Source organism: Malaclemys terrapin, chromosome 4 (assembly GCF_027887155.1).
Source record: "Malaclemys terrapin pileata isolate rMalTer1 chromosome 4, rMalTer1.hap1, whole genome shotgun sequence".
Taxonomy (NCBI): domain Eukaryota; kingdom Metazoa; phylum Chordata; order Testudines; family Emydidae; genus Malaclemys; species Malaclemys terrapin.
The window spans coordinates 37980425-38000717 of record NC_071508.1 but is presented as its reverse complement, the minus strand read 5'-3'; the positions used below and the strand labels follow the sequence as shown (position 1 = coordinate 38000717).

Below are 20293 nucleotides of genomic sequence, written 5' to 3'. Positions count from 1 at the left end.
TCTGTGTAACTGACCCTGTGTCAGTTACACACAGCCCTGGGGGCTGGAGGCTTTTCTCCTCTTTGGCTCTGTGTAACTGACACTGGGTCAGTTACACAGAGCCCCGGGGGCAGGAGGCTCCAGCCGCCCCCGCTCTGTTTAAGAGCTGGGCTGCCCAAGCGCTACCGGCTTCGGGCAGCCCCGTGCCTCCAGACCCTGCGCCCCCAGCCGGGCACTTCCCCTCCCGGGCTCCGGCGGCGCAGGGTCTGGAGGCACGGGGCTGCCCGAAGCCGGTAGCGCTCGGGCAGCCCGGCTCTTAAATAGAGACGCGGGGACTGGAGCCTCCAGCCGCCGGGGCTGTGTGTAACTGACACAGTGTCAGTTACACAGAGCCGGGCTGCCCGAGAGCTACCAGCTTCGGGCAGCCCCGTGCCTGGAGACCCTGCGCCGCCGGAGCCCGGGAGGGGAAGTGCCCGGCTGGGGGCGCAGGGTCTCCAGGCACGGGGCTGCCCGAAGCCGGTAGCGCTCGGGCAGCCCGGCTCTTAAACAGAGCCTCCAGCGGCTGGGGCTCTGTGTAACTGACACTGTGTCAGTTACACACAGCCCCGGCGGCTGGAGGCTCCAGTCCCCGCGGCTCTATTTAAGAGCCGGGCTGCCCGAGCGCTACCGGCTTCGGGCAGCCCCCTGCCTCCAGACCCTGCGCCCCCAGCCGGGCACTTCCCCTCCCGGGCTCCAGCGGCGCAGGGTCTCCAGGCACGGGGCTGCCCGAAGCCGGTAGCGTTCAGGCAGCCGGGCTCTTAAACAGAGCCGCCATTTTCCCGGACATGTTCCGCTTTTTGGCAATTCCCCCCGGACGGGGGTTTGACTGCCGAAAAGCCGGACATGTCCGGGAAAAAGAGGACGTATAGTAACCCTACATGCTCATCAAAAGCTTGGCCTGTTTGTGTAATACCATGCCCCTGGGTGGGTCATTGGCAGCAGGGTTTGAAGCCATGACCTCTGTATCTTAACAAGTGAGTCTCTACGCCTAAATTAAAAGACCCAGCTCTATTACTGAAGGCTGTAGCAGTTTTATCAACCTCTATACATGGCCCACCCACCCCTAGAGGGGCACAGAGGGCTAATATGAGTGTGGTACATTTGCTAAGGGTACCTATTGGAATCAATTATGTTGGGTGTGTATTTTAGTTTTTTAATTAACAATACAACGTTATTTCATACATTTTACCCTAAAATGCTTTACAAAGTTATTGTAAATCATATAATTGCAGTGTTAAAACAATATGCAATAGCTGCATGAGGGAGAAACCAAGCAGAGGCCAGAAAAGAAAAAAAAACAATTTACAGTTGGGGTTTGAAAAGAGACAGAGGGTTGATCAGGCAGTGAGACATCCCAAGGGTCTTCCAGATGGCAAGTGCTACAGACGAGAGGAAAAGGCTCTCCCACTGAGAGCATGGAGGAATTTAGAAGAGGTCAGTGCTCGATAAGCACAATGGAGGAGGGGAATATTGACAGCAGGGCCATCTCTACCAATTATGGTGTCCTACGCAGCCCGAGCACCTGCTCCTACTTGCTCCTGCAGAGGGTCTGGGCAGTGCTCAAGGCCTGCGGGGCCGGGGAGGCAGGAGTTGTGGGGAGACGCTTTGGGGGGCTTCACAGGCTCAGAGTGGCCTGGTGGATTGGGGGGGGGGGGGGTGTGGCCCTGGCAGCAGGAAGCAGAACAACCCGGCCTCAGCCCGCTCTACTCCCCCAGCCCCAGCCATGTCATTCGGGTGGGAGAAGGGTGGGGGGGTTGGGGTAAGGACTGCCCCCTGCACTCACCGGTAGCGGGAAGTGGAGTGACCCAGCCCCAGCCCCAGCCCCAGCCCCAGCCGTGTTGCTTGGGGGAGGGGGAAGGACCCCCACACACACTCACTGGCAGCAGGAAGTGGAGTGATGCAGCTGAGAGCTGGCGGAGTGGAGCAGGCTGGGGCCAGGTTGCTCTGGTTCCCGCTGCTGCCCGTGAGTGGGGGCTTGGGCCCAACCCCTGCTGCCGGTGCAGGCCCCCTGCTAATCCTCTGGGCTGCGTCCATCAATGGGGGAAGAGGTGGAATGGGGGCGGGCCAGGGGCAGAGTAGGGGCAAAGACTAAGAGGCAGGGCGGAGGGAGTTGTCTCAGGCCCCACACCCTCCTAGGGTGCTGCCCATGCGGGGGCGGGGGGGGCGGCTGGAGCTGGTGCTGCCGCGAATGCAGCATGCAGCTGCCTAGGGCACAATGAAATTTGGGGCAATTTGGTGCCCCACACAGCTGCATATTCTGCATATGCTAGGGCTACCATATGTCTGGATTTCCCCGGACATGTCCAGCTTTTCGGTCTATAAATAGCCGTGGGGGGGGGGGGGGGTTAAAAATCTAAAAATGTCCGGGATTTCCCCCCGTCGGCTATTTATAGACAGAAAAGCGGCGGCCAAGCGCCGCTGGGCACCCAAAGCCCCTTCCCGGCTCCCCCCATCCCCTGCAGCCTTACCACGCTGTCCGGCCCCGCAGCTGTCTTCCCCCTCCTCCCCTCCCCTGAACGCTCCGCCCACCTGCTCATCCTTCCCCCCCCCCCCGCTTCCCGTGAAACAGATCTTCGCGGGAAGTCTGAAAAGAAGCAAGGGCAGGCGGGCGGCAGCAGCAGGTAAGCTGGGGCATGAGGAGGATAGCTTCAGGGAGCGGCTCCCTCCGGCCCGGAGTGAGTGGCGCCCGGTGGCACCAGCAGCTCCGGCCCTGATTCCGGCCGAGCGTGCCAGCCCGGCACCGGCCGAGCACTCCCGGCCCGGCCTGGCTTGGGCCCCAGCAGTGCCAGCCCATCTCCCAGCAGCGCCGGCTCAGGACCGGCTCGGGCCCCAGCAGCGCCGGCCCCTGTTCTGGCCCGGCTTGGGCCCCAGCAGCGCCGGCCCAGCCCCGGCTGAGCACCTCCGGCCCGGCCCCAAGCCCCGCAACCCCGGCTGGAGCGCAGCCCGATTCCTGGGCTCTTTAAAGTCGGCCCTGGTCAGGGGACGGGGGCGGGGTTGGAGGGGTCGGGAGTTCGGGGGGGGACTGTCAGGGGGGCAGGGGTGTGGAGAGGGGTTGGGAGAGTCAGGGACAGGGAGCAGGGGGGTTAGATGGGTCTGGGGTTCTGGGGGGGCTGTCGGGGGCAGGGGTGTGGAGAGAGGTTGGGACAGTCAGGGACAGGGAGCGGGGGGAGTAGATGGGTCGGGGGTTCTGGGGGGGGCTGTCAGGGGGGCAGGGGTGTGGAGAGGGGTCAAGGCAGGCAGGGAGCAGAGGGGGTTGGATGGGTCGGGAGTTCTAGGGTTCCTGTCAGGGGGCGGGGAGCAGTTAGATAGGGCATGGGAGTCCCGGGGGTCTGTCTGGGGGCAGGGGGGGTGAATATGGGGTGGAGGTGTGGATAAGGGTCGGGGCAGTCAGGGGACAGGTAGGGTTGTAGGGGGGCAATGAGGGTGGGGGGTTCTCAGGAGGGGGCAGTCAGGGGACAAGAAGCAGGGAGGCTTAGATAGGGGGTGGAGTCCTAGGGAGCAGTTAGTGGCAGGGGTCCCAGGAGGGGGCAGTCAGGGGACAAGGAGTGGGGGGGGGTTGGGGATTCTGAGGGGGCAATCAGGGGGTGGGAAGTGGGAGGGAGTGGATGGGGGCGGGGCTAGAGTGGGGCTCCTCCCCCCCCAATGTCCTCTTTTTTGCTTGTGGAAATATGGTAACCCCCCCTAGCATATGCCTAGGGACGGCCCTGGTTGAGGGGGGGCAGGAGGAGGCTGAAGCAAATTCCTTTTTTTTACAAACAGCCACGGGCTGATATGGATCCTTGGATGGTGCCTGCAATATCAATTTGTTTCATGTAAATTGCTGATGAGATTGAATACCTGGAGGGGACCATGTCAAGTTACAAGCTCAGGGCAGCAGCTAAAATCTATTCTGTTCTGTTCGAACTCCATTTAAAAGGCCGTTCAATGCTATCAGAGCAGCACCAAGAGGCGCTTCTTTGTTCCCAGCCTCTTCTGTCTCCTACAGGGCACAAGTTGTTTTCATGCTAAGCTTGTACCCTGTGCCACAGCAACCTCCTGGGCGTGGTCAGAGTGAGCCCCTTCCCCGTGTGGCACACAGGGCTCCCCCTCCCATACTCAGCCTTTGACCCCTTGCGGCACCCTGCATTTTGACACTGCCCTGGGGCCCCCTCACACTCCAGAAAGTCCTAGATACTCTTAATAAGATTAGGAAAATCCTGAGCGGTTCCTGATCTAAAAGGAAGATGAGAGGGGTCATCAGCTGGTGTAAATTGGCCTAACTCCACTAATGTCAATAGAACTATGCTGGCTTATACCAGCTAAGCATCTGGCTCATCTATCCCAAGGGTATGGCAAAGCAGTAAGACATTTGCCATGGGTGAAGCTGGGTACTTGTCATGGGATACACACAGAAATTGTACCATATACATTAATTTTAGCATTGAAAATCTGAGCCCACTCCTCCTATATATATGCACCCTTTGGTAAGGTCATTTAAATTCACTTGGAAGCTGTTACTTCCCCCAGGTATGCTAAGACTATGTATGTCCAGCCTCTGTAGCATCTTATCAGCTGCTAAGATCCTCATGTGTTTGCTGAGCTCCTAATGTTACAGAAAATAATCTTCTCTTTGTAGCCTCCTAGAACCTTTTGAATGTTTTAAGTGCTGCCATTCCTCGGTTTACTGAGTCCCAGCTGCTGCATAATACACACATCCCTATGCTTCAAATAGGCTGCTTAGTTCCAAAAATAAACTAAGGCTGATTTCAGTTTTGGGGTGTTCTCGAGCCATGGGAGGGCAGCACTCTGAGGTGAGAAAGCAGGGGCAGAAGGCAGCAGACAGGATAGTGTGCTGGGAGGAGTGATAGCTCAGTGGTTTGAGCATTGGCCTCCTAAACCCAAGGTTGTGAGTTCAATCCTTGAGGGAGCCATTTAGGGAACTGGGGTAAAAATCTGTCTGGGGATTAGTCCTGCTTTGAGCAGGGGGTTGGACTAGATGACCTCCTAAGGTCCCTTCTAACCCTGATATTCTAAAACCACACAAGGCAAATCATCCATAAGGAAGGAGAAGACTCCTCACATTGGTGACCTGCAGCCACACATTACAGAACAGCTTTCTCTGCCCTCTCCTTTTTAGTAAGTTTTGTCTCCAACTTTTTCCTAGACAAAAATAAAGACATTGACACAAGACCCAGAACTGGATGCTGCAGTTTTCCCAACGCAAACGTTGCAGTCTGTAGAAGGTAAGTGATGATGCAATCCTGTTTCACTAAGACTCCAGCAGGTAGTTAGACCTGGTCAACCAAGACTGTTTCTTTTCAAGACAGCCAGTCCTGCTGTCTGTCCATACCTGGCTCTGTTAGAGCTTCCTCTTTACTTTAATGATTTTTTCCCCCAAACAGGGGAATATTTCCAGTAGACATTGAATCCATCTGCTTTGAGGGTGTCTCTCTTTCACTACTAGGTAATCAGAGACATTCCTGGTAGATAACACACAGGATAGGGTCAGATGACCCTGGATGATCTCAGCAGATGTGTTGCATGTGCACAGGGGGTATTTGTTGTACCAGAGCTCCTGCAGTATTTCACTATTTTAGAATGGTAGCAAATCACAATAACAGATTTAAACACTTGTATATATAAAAAAAAAAAAAAAAAGAGTTCCTGGAAAAGCACAAATGGCAGAACAGGAAGAGAGCATGTCTTGTCAGCATCACTCTTCTGAGAAGTAGGTGAATCTTGTGAGAACTGGGACAGCCTGGAATCTAGGAGGCTTTTACAAAAACTGGCACCTCCACAAGACTGACTGAGTAGTTCCTGATTAAGGTTCCTCCATCAAACACCTGGGCGGTGTTGGTGTCCATCCATATGTGGCCTTCCCCAGGCAAGTAGATGTCTCTCTGAACTCGCCCTTGTTCTGTAATTGGGGCGATCAGTACCTGCATTTAAAGGAAGCACAGCATTCAGCAGGGCTAGATAGAATTTACTGCAGCAAATCTAAGCAAACCAAGGGCCAGATTCAGACAAGTGCAACTGAATGGAAATCCATACAGTCTTACATAAGTTCTGAATGAGTTGCATCTACTATGACAAGGCCAAAATTTGTCCCACAGACATTTCTCATACAGACCTGGGAGACCAAGAGATTGATTAGCACCAGCCAGAACCTTAGGGTATGTGCCCCACTTGGCTCTCTACACACCCAAGCAGTGCTTCCCCTGTCTACACTGCTATTTTTAAAACAGTGTCGTTCCGTGCTGCCTCCCCTCCACCACAGCCTTTCCCTGCCACAGGTAGCTACACACCACAGTGTGGATGCAGCCTGATCTTCACTGCTGCATGTAGCTACGCATACCCTACACGCCGCAGCAACTCATGTGCAGTGTAGACAATCTCACTGTCTCACCTAGGGGCCCCACCCAACAGCAGAGCCCCATTGTGTCAAGTTTCAGAGTAGCAGCCGTGTTAGTCTGTATCCGCAAAAAGAACAGGAGTACTTGTGGCACCTTAGAGACTAACAAATTGTGTCAAGTGACAGTCTGTTGCATGAACGCTCTGCAAAAGAGATGTCTGTATACCTGTAGATAATAGAGCTCAGGGCCGGCTTTAGGCCGATTCAGCCGATTCGGCTGAATTGGGCCCCGCGCCAAGAGGGCCCCGCGCTGCAGCTCTCCACCCCGCCCCTAGCTCACTTCCCCCTCCTCCCCTCCCCTGAAAGCTCCGCCCCCTCCCCTGCTTCCCGCGAATCAGAGATTCGCGGGAAGTCTGAGACGAAGTAGGGGCGGGCCGGCAGCACAAGGTAAGCTGGGGTGGTGGGGGCGGGAGAAGGGCTCCGGGGAGGCGCGGCCCGTTCCCGCAGGCCCCAGCAGCTCTGGCGCGGCTTGACTCCAGCCCGGCCCCCGTGGCCCGGCTCCGGCCCGCAGCTCGGGTCCCCCCCCCGGTGCGGCTTCCGCAGCGCGGCTCGGATCCCCCCCCCCCCCGGCGCAGCCCCCGCGGCGTGGCTCGGGTCCCCCCGTCCCCTTCCCCCCCCCCACGGCTCGGGTCCCCCCCCGCGGCACGGCTCAGGTCCCCCCCGCGGCGCGGCTCGGGTCCCCCCGTCCCCCCACCCCGCGGCGCGGCTCGGGCCGTCCCCCCGTTCCCCCCTCCCGCGGCGCGGCTCGGGTCCCCCCGTCCCGTCCCCCCCGTGGCGCGGCTCGGGTCCTGGGGGCTTGCAGCTCTTGCTAAAGCCGGCCCTGATAGAGCTGGTTGAAAATTTTCCAGTGTACGTTTAACACCGAAAAATGCTGATTTGATGGAGTCCAGACGTTCCGCGGGAAGGTGTCAGTTCTGTCTAAACTTTCGACAGAAACCAGCCAGCCTGCTCGGTTTTCTGCCGGCCCACTAGATGGCTGGTGGGGGAAGCTCACGGGCTCCCTGGGATTCCAGAATCACTGGCTCCCCAGGTGATTGGCTCCACGAGGTGTCTGCGTGATGCGTGGGTGGGCTGCCAGGCTTCCAGGCTCCTGTGCTCCCACCTGATGGGTGGTTGGGCTGGCCAGCTCCCTAGACGGCCCAGCTCCCTGGAATTTTGTGAAAATTTCTGTTTCACGGGAAACTTTCTACTTTTTGTTCCAATTCATAATGATTTCCCCCCCCCAGAAATTGCCCACTAAATGAAAATTCCTGTTTCCAACCACCTCTAGTAGAGAGTTAATAGAAAAGGTGCCAGTAGACCACACTCAAAAATATGCAGCATTGTTCATAGGTTTTTCAGGAAAAATAAAACATGGCATGCACTGCAAATGGTTCCTGTTTTGCAGTTTTTTACATGGAGCTCTTATCAGCCCCTGACCTGAAGAGTTGCATCCTAATAGACAAGGCGGACAAAGGGAGAGAGAAAGGGAATGTTGTTATTCCATTTTACTGATGGGGAAAAACTGACAGAGATTAGATGATTTTCTAGTGGGTCCCTTCTGGCCTTAAACTCTATGACATTAAATGACTTGTTTAGGTCACACACTGAGTGCAGCTTGGCCAGACCCAGGGATCTGGCTCAAAGTTTGCTCAATAGCTTAGATTTTGTTATTTATCATCATCACCTCATATATTTCCGCATAATAAGAATAAATAGTAATAATTAATAATAAAGGCTGAATCTTTTATTTTAATTAGGGACAAGTTTATTGATTTGGATGGGAGAATTCCCATTGACTTCAATCGGCTTTGGATCAAACCCAGAAAGCCCTGTAATCCTGCAAGAAAGGCTGCTCTCGTGCTATATTAGGAGCATATTAGGAGCATTTACATCAAAATTAATGGCCAAGACCATATTAAATTGCACCCTGCACCAATGTGTGCCCCTTCCATTGCTAGGTGATTAGTGATGCCTAGTCTAGATTAGAATCAACAATGTACCACATAAGAACATAAGAATGGCCATACCGGGTCAGACCAAAGGTCCATCTAGCCCAGTATCCTGTCTGCCGACAGTGGCCAATGCCAGGTGCCCCAGAGGGAGTGATTACTATGGTATCTAGGCACTAATTAAAAAATTTGTATAATTTTTTCCATAATGGACTCTACTCTACAATTCTCCTTTAGCCACAGTTGTTTAGTGTATGACTTTCCCACAGCTCATTTTCTGTTCTCTTCTTTTCTCTATCCAGAAGAGCTGATCTTAAACTGCTACAGTTAGTCCACAGTGGTGCAGGCTGCATGATTTACCTGGAAAATCTGTTGGTTGGTAACTGTTATTATATAACAATCATATAGTATTAATACTCTGGTTGACTATTCCTTGGACTCAGTGAGAGTCTTTTCTGTAATGGCTCAGGAAACACTGAAACTGGGATTTGCAAAAGAGCCTCAGGGAGTTAAAGCTCCCTGCTCCCACTGAAATTCTGCCTCTGTCTTCACTACATAGTTAATCCAGGTGATTGGCACCCGGGTTCAGGGCCGCCCAGAGGATTCAGGGGGCCTAAGGCAAAGCAATTTCGGGGGCCCCTTCCATACAAAAAAGTTGCAATGCTATAGAATACTATATTCTTGTGGCGGCCCGGGGCAAATTGCCCCACTTGCCCGTCCCTCTGGGTGGCCCTGCCCGGGTTAGCCTAGCCCAGGTTACTGTGTGCACAGCAGAGCCCTACCTGTGTATCAGTGTGCTCACTGTTCTGCACTCACCTGTGTGTATCTGGTTCTTTGTGCTGAAATGCTCCTGGGTTCTTTCCCAGTCCATTGTGTCAATTGCATGAGAACTTGTGTCCTTTGAGGAGAATTGTGGGAAGGGCATTGGAGGACTATCAAGCACTTGAATTATTTTGTCTGCATCCTCACTGCAAAGTGGTGGGTTCAAGTTTAAGTGGAGCTTGGGCGCTAACCCGTAACCCCAGTTATGTAAGCTAGGCCGGGCTTAAAGCACCTCCAAATCTGGGTCAGGGGGTTTTCTGTGTGGATGGTAGGAGTGTTTGAGCTAAAACCTGGGTAAGAGCCCAGGTTAACTCTGCAGCAAAGACAGCTTTTCTGAATTTAGATACCTAACTTCCTATATTCCTTTAAAAATCCAAGCCTGATGCCTTCTTGTGTGGATAATTGCTTTAGATAAAAAAACAAAACAAAAGAGTTAACCCCCAATTAAATGATTCTCACTCTGAGAGCTGGAGTAACCTTTTGTCCTCTAAAAATAGCCCAGCAGCCAGCCTCTCCAGTATGGCTCCTTCATGATAATCCACAATTTCCAGGGAATTTTAAAGCTTTTTTTTTTTTATTAATGGGAAAAGAACAGTTTTTAAAAAGATTAAAAGCTTTAGTTGATGGATGCATCCTAATGTCTTTTTTCCCTTCTGAAAAATAAATGGCAAATTCCAAGCTCTCGAAAATATTTATCACTGAGAAATTATTTTACTTCAGAAACTGGAAAGGGATTTCAGAAACCTACATAAGTTTCCAAAAAAATGCTTTGCCTTTTGTAGGGAAGAGCCAGCTGCTTTTGTCTAATTTTGAACCCACTAACACTGTGGTTTTTATTCAAACTTAAATGTTACTAGAGCTATGTGCCTCTTAGGAGAGACTGAAAAAGCAAGGGGAAATGAGAGCTAAAGATGCTAATGAGAAAAAAAACACTATTAAAAACAATTAACATTCTATAAAAGGCCACTTACAGATGAAGTGACCACACATACTAAATAAAAAACGGGAGATTTTTGTGGTGACATTTTTAAGCTTGTGAAATACTCGTGCAAAAGTGCACTTAAAAAAAAAAAAACTGTGCTGGTGTTGTCCTGACAGCTGCTGGATCAACAGCCACATGGGCAGAGTGAAAGATTTTTTTTCTTCCAGTATCTCAGTAAGTTTATCATGAAAAATGGAACAAGTGCCATTAACATTCACGTTGAGCTAAGAAACTGCTTTGATAGTGCCTATGCTCCTTTGGCTTTTCTCTTTATGCCAAACACTGTTTATCACACTCAACACTTATTCTACTGGGACTGTGTGTTCCCAGTAAGCCCAATGCAAATTTTACTCAACGTAATAATACACTGTGAACCAATATTTTGTAAAAAGCGACAAAGAGTCCTGTCAAGTATCAGAGGGGTAGCCGTGTTAGTCTGGATCTGTAAAAAGCAACAGAGAGTCCTGTGGCACCTTTAAGACTAACAGATGTATTGGAGCATAAGCTTTCGTAGGTGAATACCCACTTCGTCAATATCCACTTTGCCTCTGGAAATTTCCATTACATGCGTCTGACGAAGTGGGTATTCACCCAAGAAAGCTTGTGCTCCAATACATCTGTTAGTCTTAAAGGTGCCAAAAGAGTCCTGTGGTACCTTATAGACTAACAGAAGTATTGGAACATAAGCTTTTGTGGGTGAATACCCACTTCATCAGACACATGTGATGAAATATTTTGTAGTTATTTAAATAAATAAATAAATAAATAAATAATAAGGGGGTTGACTGATAAAATGACCCAAAAGGGCATTTTAGAGCATCCAGAAAGAAGTTCTTAGGACATGAGAAAATTATGGTAAACTAGAAAGACAAGAACAACAAGGAGTCCAGTGGCATCTTAAAGACTAACAGATTTATTTGGGCATCTGAAGAAGTGAGGTTTTTTTACCCACGAAAGCTTATGCCCAAATAAATCTGTTAGTCTTTAAGGTGCCACCAGACTCCTCATTGTTTTTGTGGATACAGACTAACACGGCTACCCCTCTGATATTAAAAAGAGAGTGGGTGAGTTAGTATCTTTTATTGGACCAACTTATATTGGTGAAAGGGACAACAGAAGTTGGTGCAATAAAAGATATTACCTCACTCACCTTGTCTGTCTCATATCCTGGCACCAGCGCAGCTACAACAACACTGCAAACAAAATGGTAAACCTGGACTGTTTTGGTAAAACCAGGTCATATGGTCACTTTACTCATTGGTGCCTGCTGAGCTTTCAGCTATGGTTCTTCTAGCCATTATTATGTGGAAGATTAGATGGCTGGGACTGGGTTAAAATAATGTTTGCCTGTTCCAATCATAGGCTGGTGACATTTAATTTTCACCATAGATTATTATTATCCTTATTTATTATTGGTAATATGGTAGCACTGAGGAGCCCTAGTCATGGATCCCCTTGTACTAGATGCTGAACAAACACACAGAATTAAGACAGTCCCTGGCCCAAAGAGTTGATAATCTAAATATGAAACAAGAGACAACAGATGGAGACAGGAGTATAAGGTTTATCTATCCCTGTGGCGGGTTTTGTACCTCATCAACCCCTTTGATTCAAGGGGGGGAGGGGGCGAGATTAACCCCACCTCCCTGCGTCTATGTCAGTCTTACTACCTCCCCAGTAGTCAGGGCTGTATGGCCTAATGGCCGGAGCCCCTCAAATCCACCTCCCCAGGTGGGGTAGCATGGCCTAATGGCCGGAGTCCCTCTAGTGCGCTCCTAAAGCAGCGGGGCCCAATGGCCAGAGTCTCTCTACACCCTCTTCCCCTGGTGGGATAGCACAGCCTAGCAGCCAGAGTCTCCATAGTGCACTCCTAAGGCAGCGTGACCTAATGGCCAGAGTTTCTCTAAATTCTTCTCCCCTTGGGCAATAGCGTGGCCCAGCAGCCGGAGTTCATCTACCTCCTTTGGGGTGAGAGAGAGGGGTTGATGAACTATGTCAACCCCCAAAGGGGCGGGGGGAGATTAGAGACCTCTGGTAGGGGAGTCCAGGCCCACCTGCCTTCACCGGGCTCTGACCCAGGGCCCTGTCAGTGATGGCATGATCCGCCATGGGTCAGTGGGGAATCCTACTGCAACACGCTGCCCTCAGAGGGGTGGGAGATACCACTCCCTTCCCTTCCCTGGGTCACTGCCTACCAGTCCTCCAAACATAGCAGTCCTTGTGGCATCAGGGTCTCCAGGTTTCTCAGCACCCGATGCTCCGTGGGGTTCCCACAGCTGCTAGTTTCTGGGCCTGCTTCCTGGCTCCTCAGCTCCCTCCTGTAAGGGTTGCAACTACTCCTGGGCTGGAGCTTCTGCTGGGCGTCCTCCTTCCCCAGCCGCCAGCCCTGACTGAGCGGTTCTGCAGGCTTTTATGCTTGACTCCCGGTTGGAGCATGGCCAACAGAGCCTCAGGGGCGTGGCTTCCTCTGCCAGCAGGGAAGGGTTAACTCTCTCAGTCCCAGTGTGGGGCCAGTCCGCCCCGTCACAATCCCCCAAAAGATTACTATCATTGTTTCCCTCTCATTTTTGAAAAACTGTGGAAGGAGTTTCCAAATAGTGTGGCAATGTGGAGAAAGTGTAAATTTCTAGAGAAATAACAGATTATACCTAGGATCATATGATGGCTGCCTCTTCTACGTACGCCATGAGCATCACTGCGATATCTGAGCACCTTTCTGGTTTTCTATTCCATATAGTTATGAGCTGGTCAAATAATTCGCTGCAAATAATATTCATTGTGTATTTGGGCTATCAAATAGTTATTCACAAATAAATTATTTCATTAGCTGGCCAGCTCTGTGGAATGCTTTTGACACTGTTATGTTTACTTTTAATACTGAAGCATGTTTAATACACAGGGATGGCAACATCTTTTAGCTTTCCTTCCTCTTGCATTTCACTCCATTGACATGCTGACTTCACACTTTCTTATGCCCTTAAAGATGCAGTACCACAATTTGTTGCAGTGCTATCAAATGCCAGTGCACCAAATATTTTCCAGTGTATCAATGCAGCAGCCACAGTCTCTGTGTTCTCTTCCTGTGTCTTCACAGTGAATTTAAATATGCATGTAGGAAAGGATTTACAATGGGCCAGATCCTGCTCCCATTTAAAATCAATGGATGTTTGGTTATGAATTTTAATAGGATGAGGATTGGGCCCAAAAGCAGGGACATTCTCCCTAATCCAATGTCGCTGATGATGCAAAGCTCAAGGAAATCAGTCAAGCAACAATTTTTCAGCCTTACCAAAATGACAGTTTGTACTTTGCCTCGGAGAAGTTGCTTATAGTGATGAAAGACGGTCAAAGATTCAGTTCAGTTAAATGTCCTATGATTTGGATTCCTCTCTGCATTAGTGGTTGGACATTTCAGAACAGTTTTGCCATGTCCCAGTACTCCCTGGTACTGAAGGTACCAGAAATTGCACAAGAATGGTCTTTTTTTTTTTTTTTTGGCTGTACTTTAGTACTTACAGCCCTAACGAGCTAGATTGCATGAAAGTATAAAATAATAATATCCAGCCTCTTTCTGAGCTCATAAAAAGTTTGGCTCGGGTTTGCTTTGAATTGTGGAATAGGCTTATGCTTGCATCAGTTCTGATTTCATCAGACCCACTAGAGATTGATTGCAGTATTTGCCTAGAGCACACTCAATTGTACCTTATTTTAGGAGCCGAACTTTCAGCCAAACTTTGGCTCTCCACCTTTTAGGAGAAGGTCTGAGGTTGTTCTGATCTTTGTTCTTGAGCTTGTGGTATCTTAAAAAAGAATCTTTTCCTGCTAATGCAGATCACATTACTGTACTGGAACTGTCTGATTCAATTGTACAGGAGATTTTTCAATTCAAGGGATTTTCGGGAAGGAAATATGTTTTAGATTGCTTGTGATTGTAACTAATCTTCAACATTGCAGCCAAAATTCCAGACCTTTGTTATTGTAGAAATGTTTTCTGTGAAGTTTATCATTCATGGTCAACCCGGGTTTGCAATCGGGACATTCTTCTTCCCAAATTATTGGGAAAACAATGGATTTGAGACAATTTAAATGAATAACTAAACGTACAGGTCACAGGATGCTACGGTTAACTCACCACATTTTGTGAGAGATGCCATGGAATCTTTAATGACCACAAATGGTCAGGGTCCTGCTCTTTCCTCTAATCAAAAAGACTGTTACTCCAGCCACACGGGGGAACATCTTGCCGGGGCACTGGTCCAGTACAAAAATCACATGGCCCCCTACTGAAAATGGGAGTTTTATCATTGATTTGTGTGTCAACAGGATTGGGCTTGCAGTGTTGGAACTCACCTGTCAGAAATAGGCGGTGGAGTATGGGGTGCCTGTTTCATCCAGTTTGACCTCCCATCCCCAGAGTCCTTCTGTGAACTGTTGGAGCTGAGCCCTGGCATAATTCCCAGACTGCTGATATATGATAGTCAGCCCCGACGCAGCCAGAAAAGCCCACCTAGCCCAGAGATTTCAAGATCAAATAATAAACACAGATAATAAAATATGTTTTCAATTTAAATGTTTATACTTCTCTCCCTGACACACATGTGTTGTTCTCCTTTCACCCAGGCACCCAGACAGCAACTGGAGCTGGGGCAAGCTGCATTCTAACTCACTTTGCTCTGCTGGTTGTTTAACCCCTCAGCTACTGGTGACTGCTTTGCTGCTAGTGGTGTCAAGGGAATATCAGGAAATAGCCCAGTGCCTCTGGCAATGCAAGCTGGTGCTGTCACTCAGATTCATCCCCGCATGCCTAACAGTACAGCGCGTGCCATCATACAGATGCAGTTTGACAGTGCAGTGAGTGACATTGGCTATCCTCAGTCTAGCACATCTGGCAGCCACCGGGGTGCTGGTTCCCAGGTGCTCTCAGCAGCACAACGGGCACCAAGCCTAGACTTAGTCTGGCACATGTAGCAGCATAGTACGAATGTGGACCAGGTAAGTCTGGCGGCACAGCAGATGGAGTTATGCAGATGCACATCTGACAGCGTTGTGGAAGACATCACACATATGCAGGTCAGCACGTCCAGCAGGAACGATTACCCAAATAAGTTAGCTGTCTGGCAGTACAGTGAGGGACATTGCCTGGAAACAGCTTGGTCCAGTAGCGGTGTCCAGCAGCAAAGCAAGTGGCATCACCCAGAGGCAGACCATGTCCATGAGACAAATGAACCCAATAGATCTGGTAGAAAAGTGGGTGGCATTGCTCAAAAACAGCTTGGCCTGTCCAGTTGGCATAGCTGGCAACTTACCCAGATCTAGCCCTGCACATTTGGCAGCACTGTGGATATTGTCACCCCAAATGCATCTCAACACACTGACCATTGCAGGTGTCTCCCAGGTATACTGAGAAGGTGCTGGTGCACAGTGAGTGGCATTACCAGATGTCGCTCGACATGTCTGGCAAAGCAGCGAGTTCCATTGCTCAGGTGCAGCCCAGCACGCTTGGCAGGACAGATGAAGCCCTGACCTGGACACAATCTCTCTGTCCTGTGGCACAGTGAATCATAGAATCATAGACTTTAAGGTCAGAAGGGACCATAATGATCATCTAATCTGACCTCCTGCACAACACAGGCCACAGAATCTCACCCACCCATTCCTGTATCAAACCTATGTCTGAGCCATTGAAGTCCTCAAATCATGGTTTAAAGACTTCAAGGTGCAGAGAATCTTCCAGCAAGTGACCTGTGCCCCACATTGCAGAGGAAGGCGAAAACCCTCCAGGGCCTCTGCCAATCTGCCCTGGAGGAAAATTCCTTCCCGACCCCAATGAGTGCCATTATGTTCAGTAGCAATCCATTTGTTGAAACTAACTCTGAATCTGTAGCAGCTGAGGCTTTAAGGTTGTTGCTGGGCAACTCACTAGGGCACCAGTGAACCTGGGACCTAAGGGCTGGACAGGGTGCCTGCGGGTGGAAGGCCACATGTGGAAACATCTGGCTCTCCAAAGAATGCCATTTTTTAAAGCTGTCTTCTGGGCTTTGATCTTGCATACTGAAATTTCCTCACCCAGAATGGGAGAGAGGAGATTTGTGGGGGGAGAAGAGGTGGCGCTCTTCGAACCAAAATCCTGGATCCACTCCTTGTTAATTATATCTAATACAGTAGGGCCTGGAAGTCCCAATCAAAATCAGGGCCCCATTGTGCAAGATGCTGCACACACACGTAGTGAGAGAGTCCCTGCCCTGAAAAACAGACAGATAATCTAAATATTATTATTAGTTACTATTTGTATTGCCATAGTGCCTTGGAGACCTAGTCATGGACTAGGGCACCATTGTGCTAGGTGCTGTACAGGCACAGAACACAAAGACAGTCTCTGCCCCAAGAAGTTTACACTCTAAGCATAAGACATGAGACGACAGACGGATACAGACAGACGGGGGAGTACAATGAGACAATATTGAGGCAGTGGTCTCAGCACATCAGCGGCCCAACCATTGTCACGTTTTTTTGGAGGCATCATGAGAAAGGAGAGATTTAAGGAAGAATTTGAAAGTAGATAATGAAGTAGCTCTGGGAATGTCTATGGGGAATGCCTCCCAAGCATGACGGGCAGCACGAGAGAAAGCACGAAGGAGTTTGTTTGAAAATTTAACAAGTGGGCAATGGGGCCAATTGGAGGCAGGAGTCTATGTCTTAATACTGAATGGGAAATGATAGGTAGGATAGGGACAGGCTAGGAAGGCCTAAACAAATAGATAAGGCAGAAAAAGTTGGGGAAAAGGAACCATCGTCATTTTACCTATAGAGGCACGGAAAAAGACATGGGGACTTGCCCAAGGCCACACAAGAACTATGTTGCAGAGCTAGGAACTGAACCGGTCTCCTGAATACTGGGGCAGAAGCTTAACCACAAGATCATTCTTCCTCAAATGATCTAGTGTAGATCAGGGCCGGCTCTGGCTTTTTTGCCGCCCCAGGCAAAAAAGCCTCCGGCCGTCCCCCTCCCACCCCCAGTGCGGCAGGGGAGGGCGCCGAGCCCAGCCTCGGGCCCGCTCCCCCCGACCGGCCAGAGCACCGGAGGGAGGGCGGCGAGCCCGCTGCGGCTCTGCTGGCGGCCGGAGCCCCGGGAGGAGGGTGGAGAGCCCGGCCGGGGCTCTGCTCTCCCCAGCGGCCAGAGTGCCGGGGGGAGGGCGGCGAGCCCTGCCGGGGCTCCGCTCTCCCCGGCAGCCAGAGTGCCGGGGGAAGAGCGGCGAGCTCGCCGCGGCTCTGCTCTCCCCGGCGGCGAGCCTGCTGCAGCTCTGCTCTCCCCGGCGGCGAGCCGGCCGGGGCTCCGCGCTCCCCGGTGGTGAGCCCTGCCGGGGCTCCGCGCTCCCCACGGCCGGAGCGCCGGCGGGAGGGCGGCGAGCCCTGCCGGGGCTCCGCTCTCCCCAGTGGCCAGAGTGCCGGGGGGAGGGCGGCGAGCCCGCTGCGGCTCCACTCTCCCCGGCGGCGAGCCGGCCGGGGCTCCGCGCTCCCCGGCGGCCAGAGCGCCGAGGGGAGGGCGGCGAGCCCTGCCGGGGCTCCGCTCTCCCCAACGGCCAGAGTGCTGGGGGGAGGGCGGCGAGCCTGCTGCAGCTCTGCTCTCCCCGGCGGCCGGAGTCGGAGCGCCGCGCCGCGCCGCCCCCCTCCAGGTGCCGTCCCAAGCACAAGCTTGGTGGGCTGGTGCCTGGAGCCGGCCCTGGTGTAGATTCAAAATCCAGCTCCGACGTCAAAGGGAATTGGATTCAGTGTTCATTTTTGGCCCATTATAGAGGAAAAACTTGAGCTGAAAACTCTGACGCACATACAAATCTGACATTATGGTTTGTGTCCGACTCTGCCAAGGAGGCAAACTCTCGCGCCTCACAGCCAGTGGTAAACTGGGAGGGAACAGGAATATATGCATGGGGCAAAGATTGCAGCTGCAGGGTTGATTCTTTGTGTCATAAGTAGAAAAAATAAAGCTAAAAGATGGAATGTGGCCATGCTGAGCAACTTGCTGTTTGTCCTGCTCTGCCAAAGATAGAGAAATCTCCCCAAAATGGAGTGGAGATTAAGGAAAAATCAGCTTTGAGGCAGTTCTACTTGTGCAGCAACCTGTGACTGGTTCACGGTCACAATGACTTTGGCAGTATTGCTTGGATGATATTTCCAAAGGATGAAAAGGACAAGGCAATGAAAATGGTTAGATGAATGGAGAGCTCTCCATATGAGGACAGACTGAAAATATTGGGACTGCTGGCTTTGGAGAGCAGACAAAGCAAATGGTATAGGAAATATCTCATGGTACTGAGCAGTAAATCAGAAGCAGAAAACCACGTAGGGGCTACATTAGGGATAGGCAAAATGAGAGCTATCCCAAGGTGCAGCTGTGCGAGTGCAGGAGAAGAGGGATAAAGAATGCTTGCCACAAGCCTATCAAAAGACACAGAAATGTACTTGCTATACTTAAAGAGTTTGCTCCATCACACATGCTAAAATTGCTCATCTCAGACATACATTATCCTGTATCATCACTTGAACATGACCCATGTGCACGTGTGTGTGCGCACACAGAGCCTGATTTTAAAAATAGTCTCAATTTTGGCAAACACACTTATCTAACCCAAATTACTTGTGCTTACAGTTAACTGCAGGTCCAAATGCTAGTATCTGATGCCAAGATTTTTAAAAGAGACTAGTGATATTTGGGTGCTCAGTTTGAGACCTCTTGAAAGGATGTGATTTTCAGAGGGCAAACATAGGGCTGGATTAAGGCATAGGCACGATAGGGCCACACATAGGGTCCCAGCTCCTGGAGTCATGTGATTTCAGATTCTAAACTTTTATTAAAAAAAAAAAAATCTCTAGCCCTTATGGTTGTAACAAAAACCTTGAAAATTGGCCCTAGTGATGTCTACCCGAGTCTGCTGAGAGCCTGAAATAATGACTCAGAGATGTGAACTGCCCTATGTATCTCAAAGGGGTGTGAACTCTGAGGTCCAGTGTCCTGATGGTCCCTGCCAACACCACCCCAGCAGAAGACTCTGTTTGTGTGAGGTGGCAGGAGAAAAGTGTAGTAGGCCTGGCCCACCCACCCAAGCAGATACACTTCAACTGCTAGGTTAAGTGCTGAGGGGCACCTTGCTGCCACTTCAGAGGGAAGAAGTAATCCCTGCTGCTGCTTGGGAGGGGGGATGGGGGTCCCATTCTGCTGCACTAACTCTCTGGGATGGGAGGGATCCCTGCCACCAGCCTCCACTATGGTGCAGGGGCTGTAGGGTGACCAGGTGTCTGGTTTTGGACCGGAACACCGATTGAAAAGGGATCCTGGGGGCACCACTCAGCTCTGCCGACCGGGCCATTGACTCTCTGGTTGGCGGTGCTGCACTCCGCGTGGCTCTAGGCAAACACAGCATGTTCCCCACTCCGGCTCCTACGCGTAGCAGGGGTGGGGAACCTAGGGCCTGCGGCCCGGATCCGGCCCCATGGTTAATTTAATCTGGCCTGTGGCACCCCAACACGGGGCAGGCGCTGCGAGCGCTGGCTTGCCCCATTGCGGGGGGAAGTCCTGAGTCTTCCCCCCCTCCCATGGGTCTGGAGCTGCTGTGCCGGCTCGTCTCGCTATGGGGGGAAGCCCTGAGTCTCAGCGCCCTGTTCTGGCCCCGTGGGTGACTGAGTGGCCCATGATTGATTTTTTTCTGTGGGTCAATGGCCCGTGACAGAAAAAAGGTTCCCCACCCAGGAGCCCTCACTCCCCGCGCCTCAACCCAGCTCTGATTCGCCTCCCACCCTCCGAACCCCTCAGTCCCAGTCCAGAGCACCCTCCTTCAACCCAAACCCCTCATCCCAAATCCCACCCCAGAGCCTGCACCCCCAATCCAGAGCCCTCACAACACCCCACACCCCAACCCCTTGCCCCAGCCCAGAGTCCCCTCCCGCACTCCGAACCCCTTGGTCCCAGCTCAGAGCACCCTCCTGCACCCCAAAACCCTCATCCCCAGCCCCACATCAGAGCCAGCACCCTCACCCCCCCCCGCATCCTGAATCTCTCATTTCTGGCCCCACCCTGGAACCTGCACCCCCAGCCCAGAGCCTGCACCCCCAGACAGAGCCCTCCCCTCCTCCCGCATCCCAACTCCCTGAGCC

At 51.5% G+C, this 20293-nt stretch overlaps 1 protein-coding gene across 1 annotated transcript in view; it reads right to left on the bottom strand.

Annotated features, from left to right (window-relative positions):
- Positions 1-3648: 3648 nt before the first annotated feature.
- The window catches only part of LOC128835480 (SITS-binding protein-like), a 70895-nt gene continuing 54250 nt past the window's right edge, over positions 3649-20293 (bottom strand). Inside the window, exon 10 of the mRNA XM_054024988.1 lies at positions 3649-5936. Coding sequence (XP_053880963.1) covers positions 5763-5936 — 174 coding nt within the window. The 3' untranslated portion in view covers positions 3649-5762. The remainder of the gene's footprint in view (positions 5937-20293) is intronic.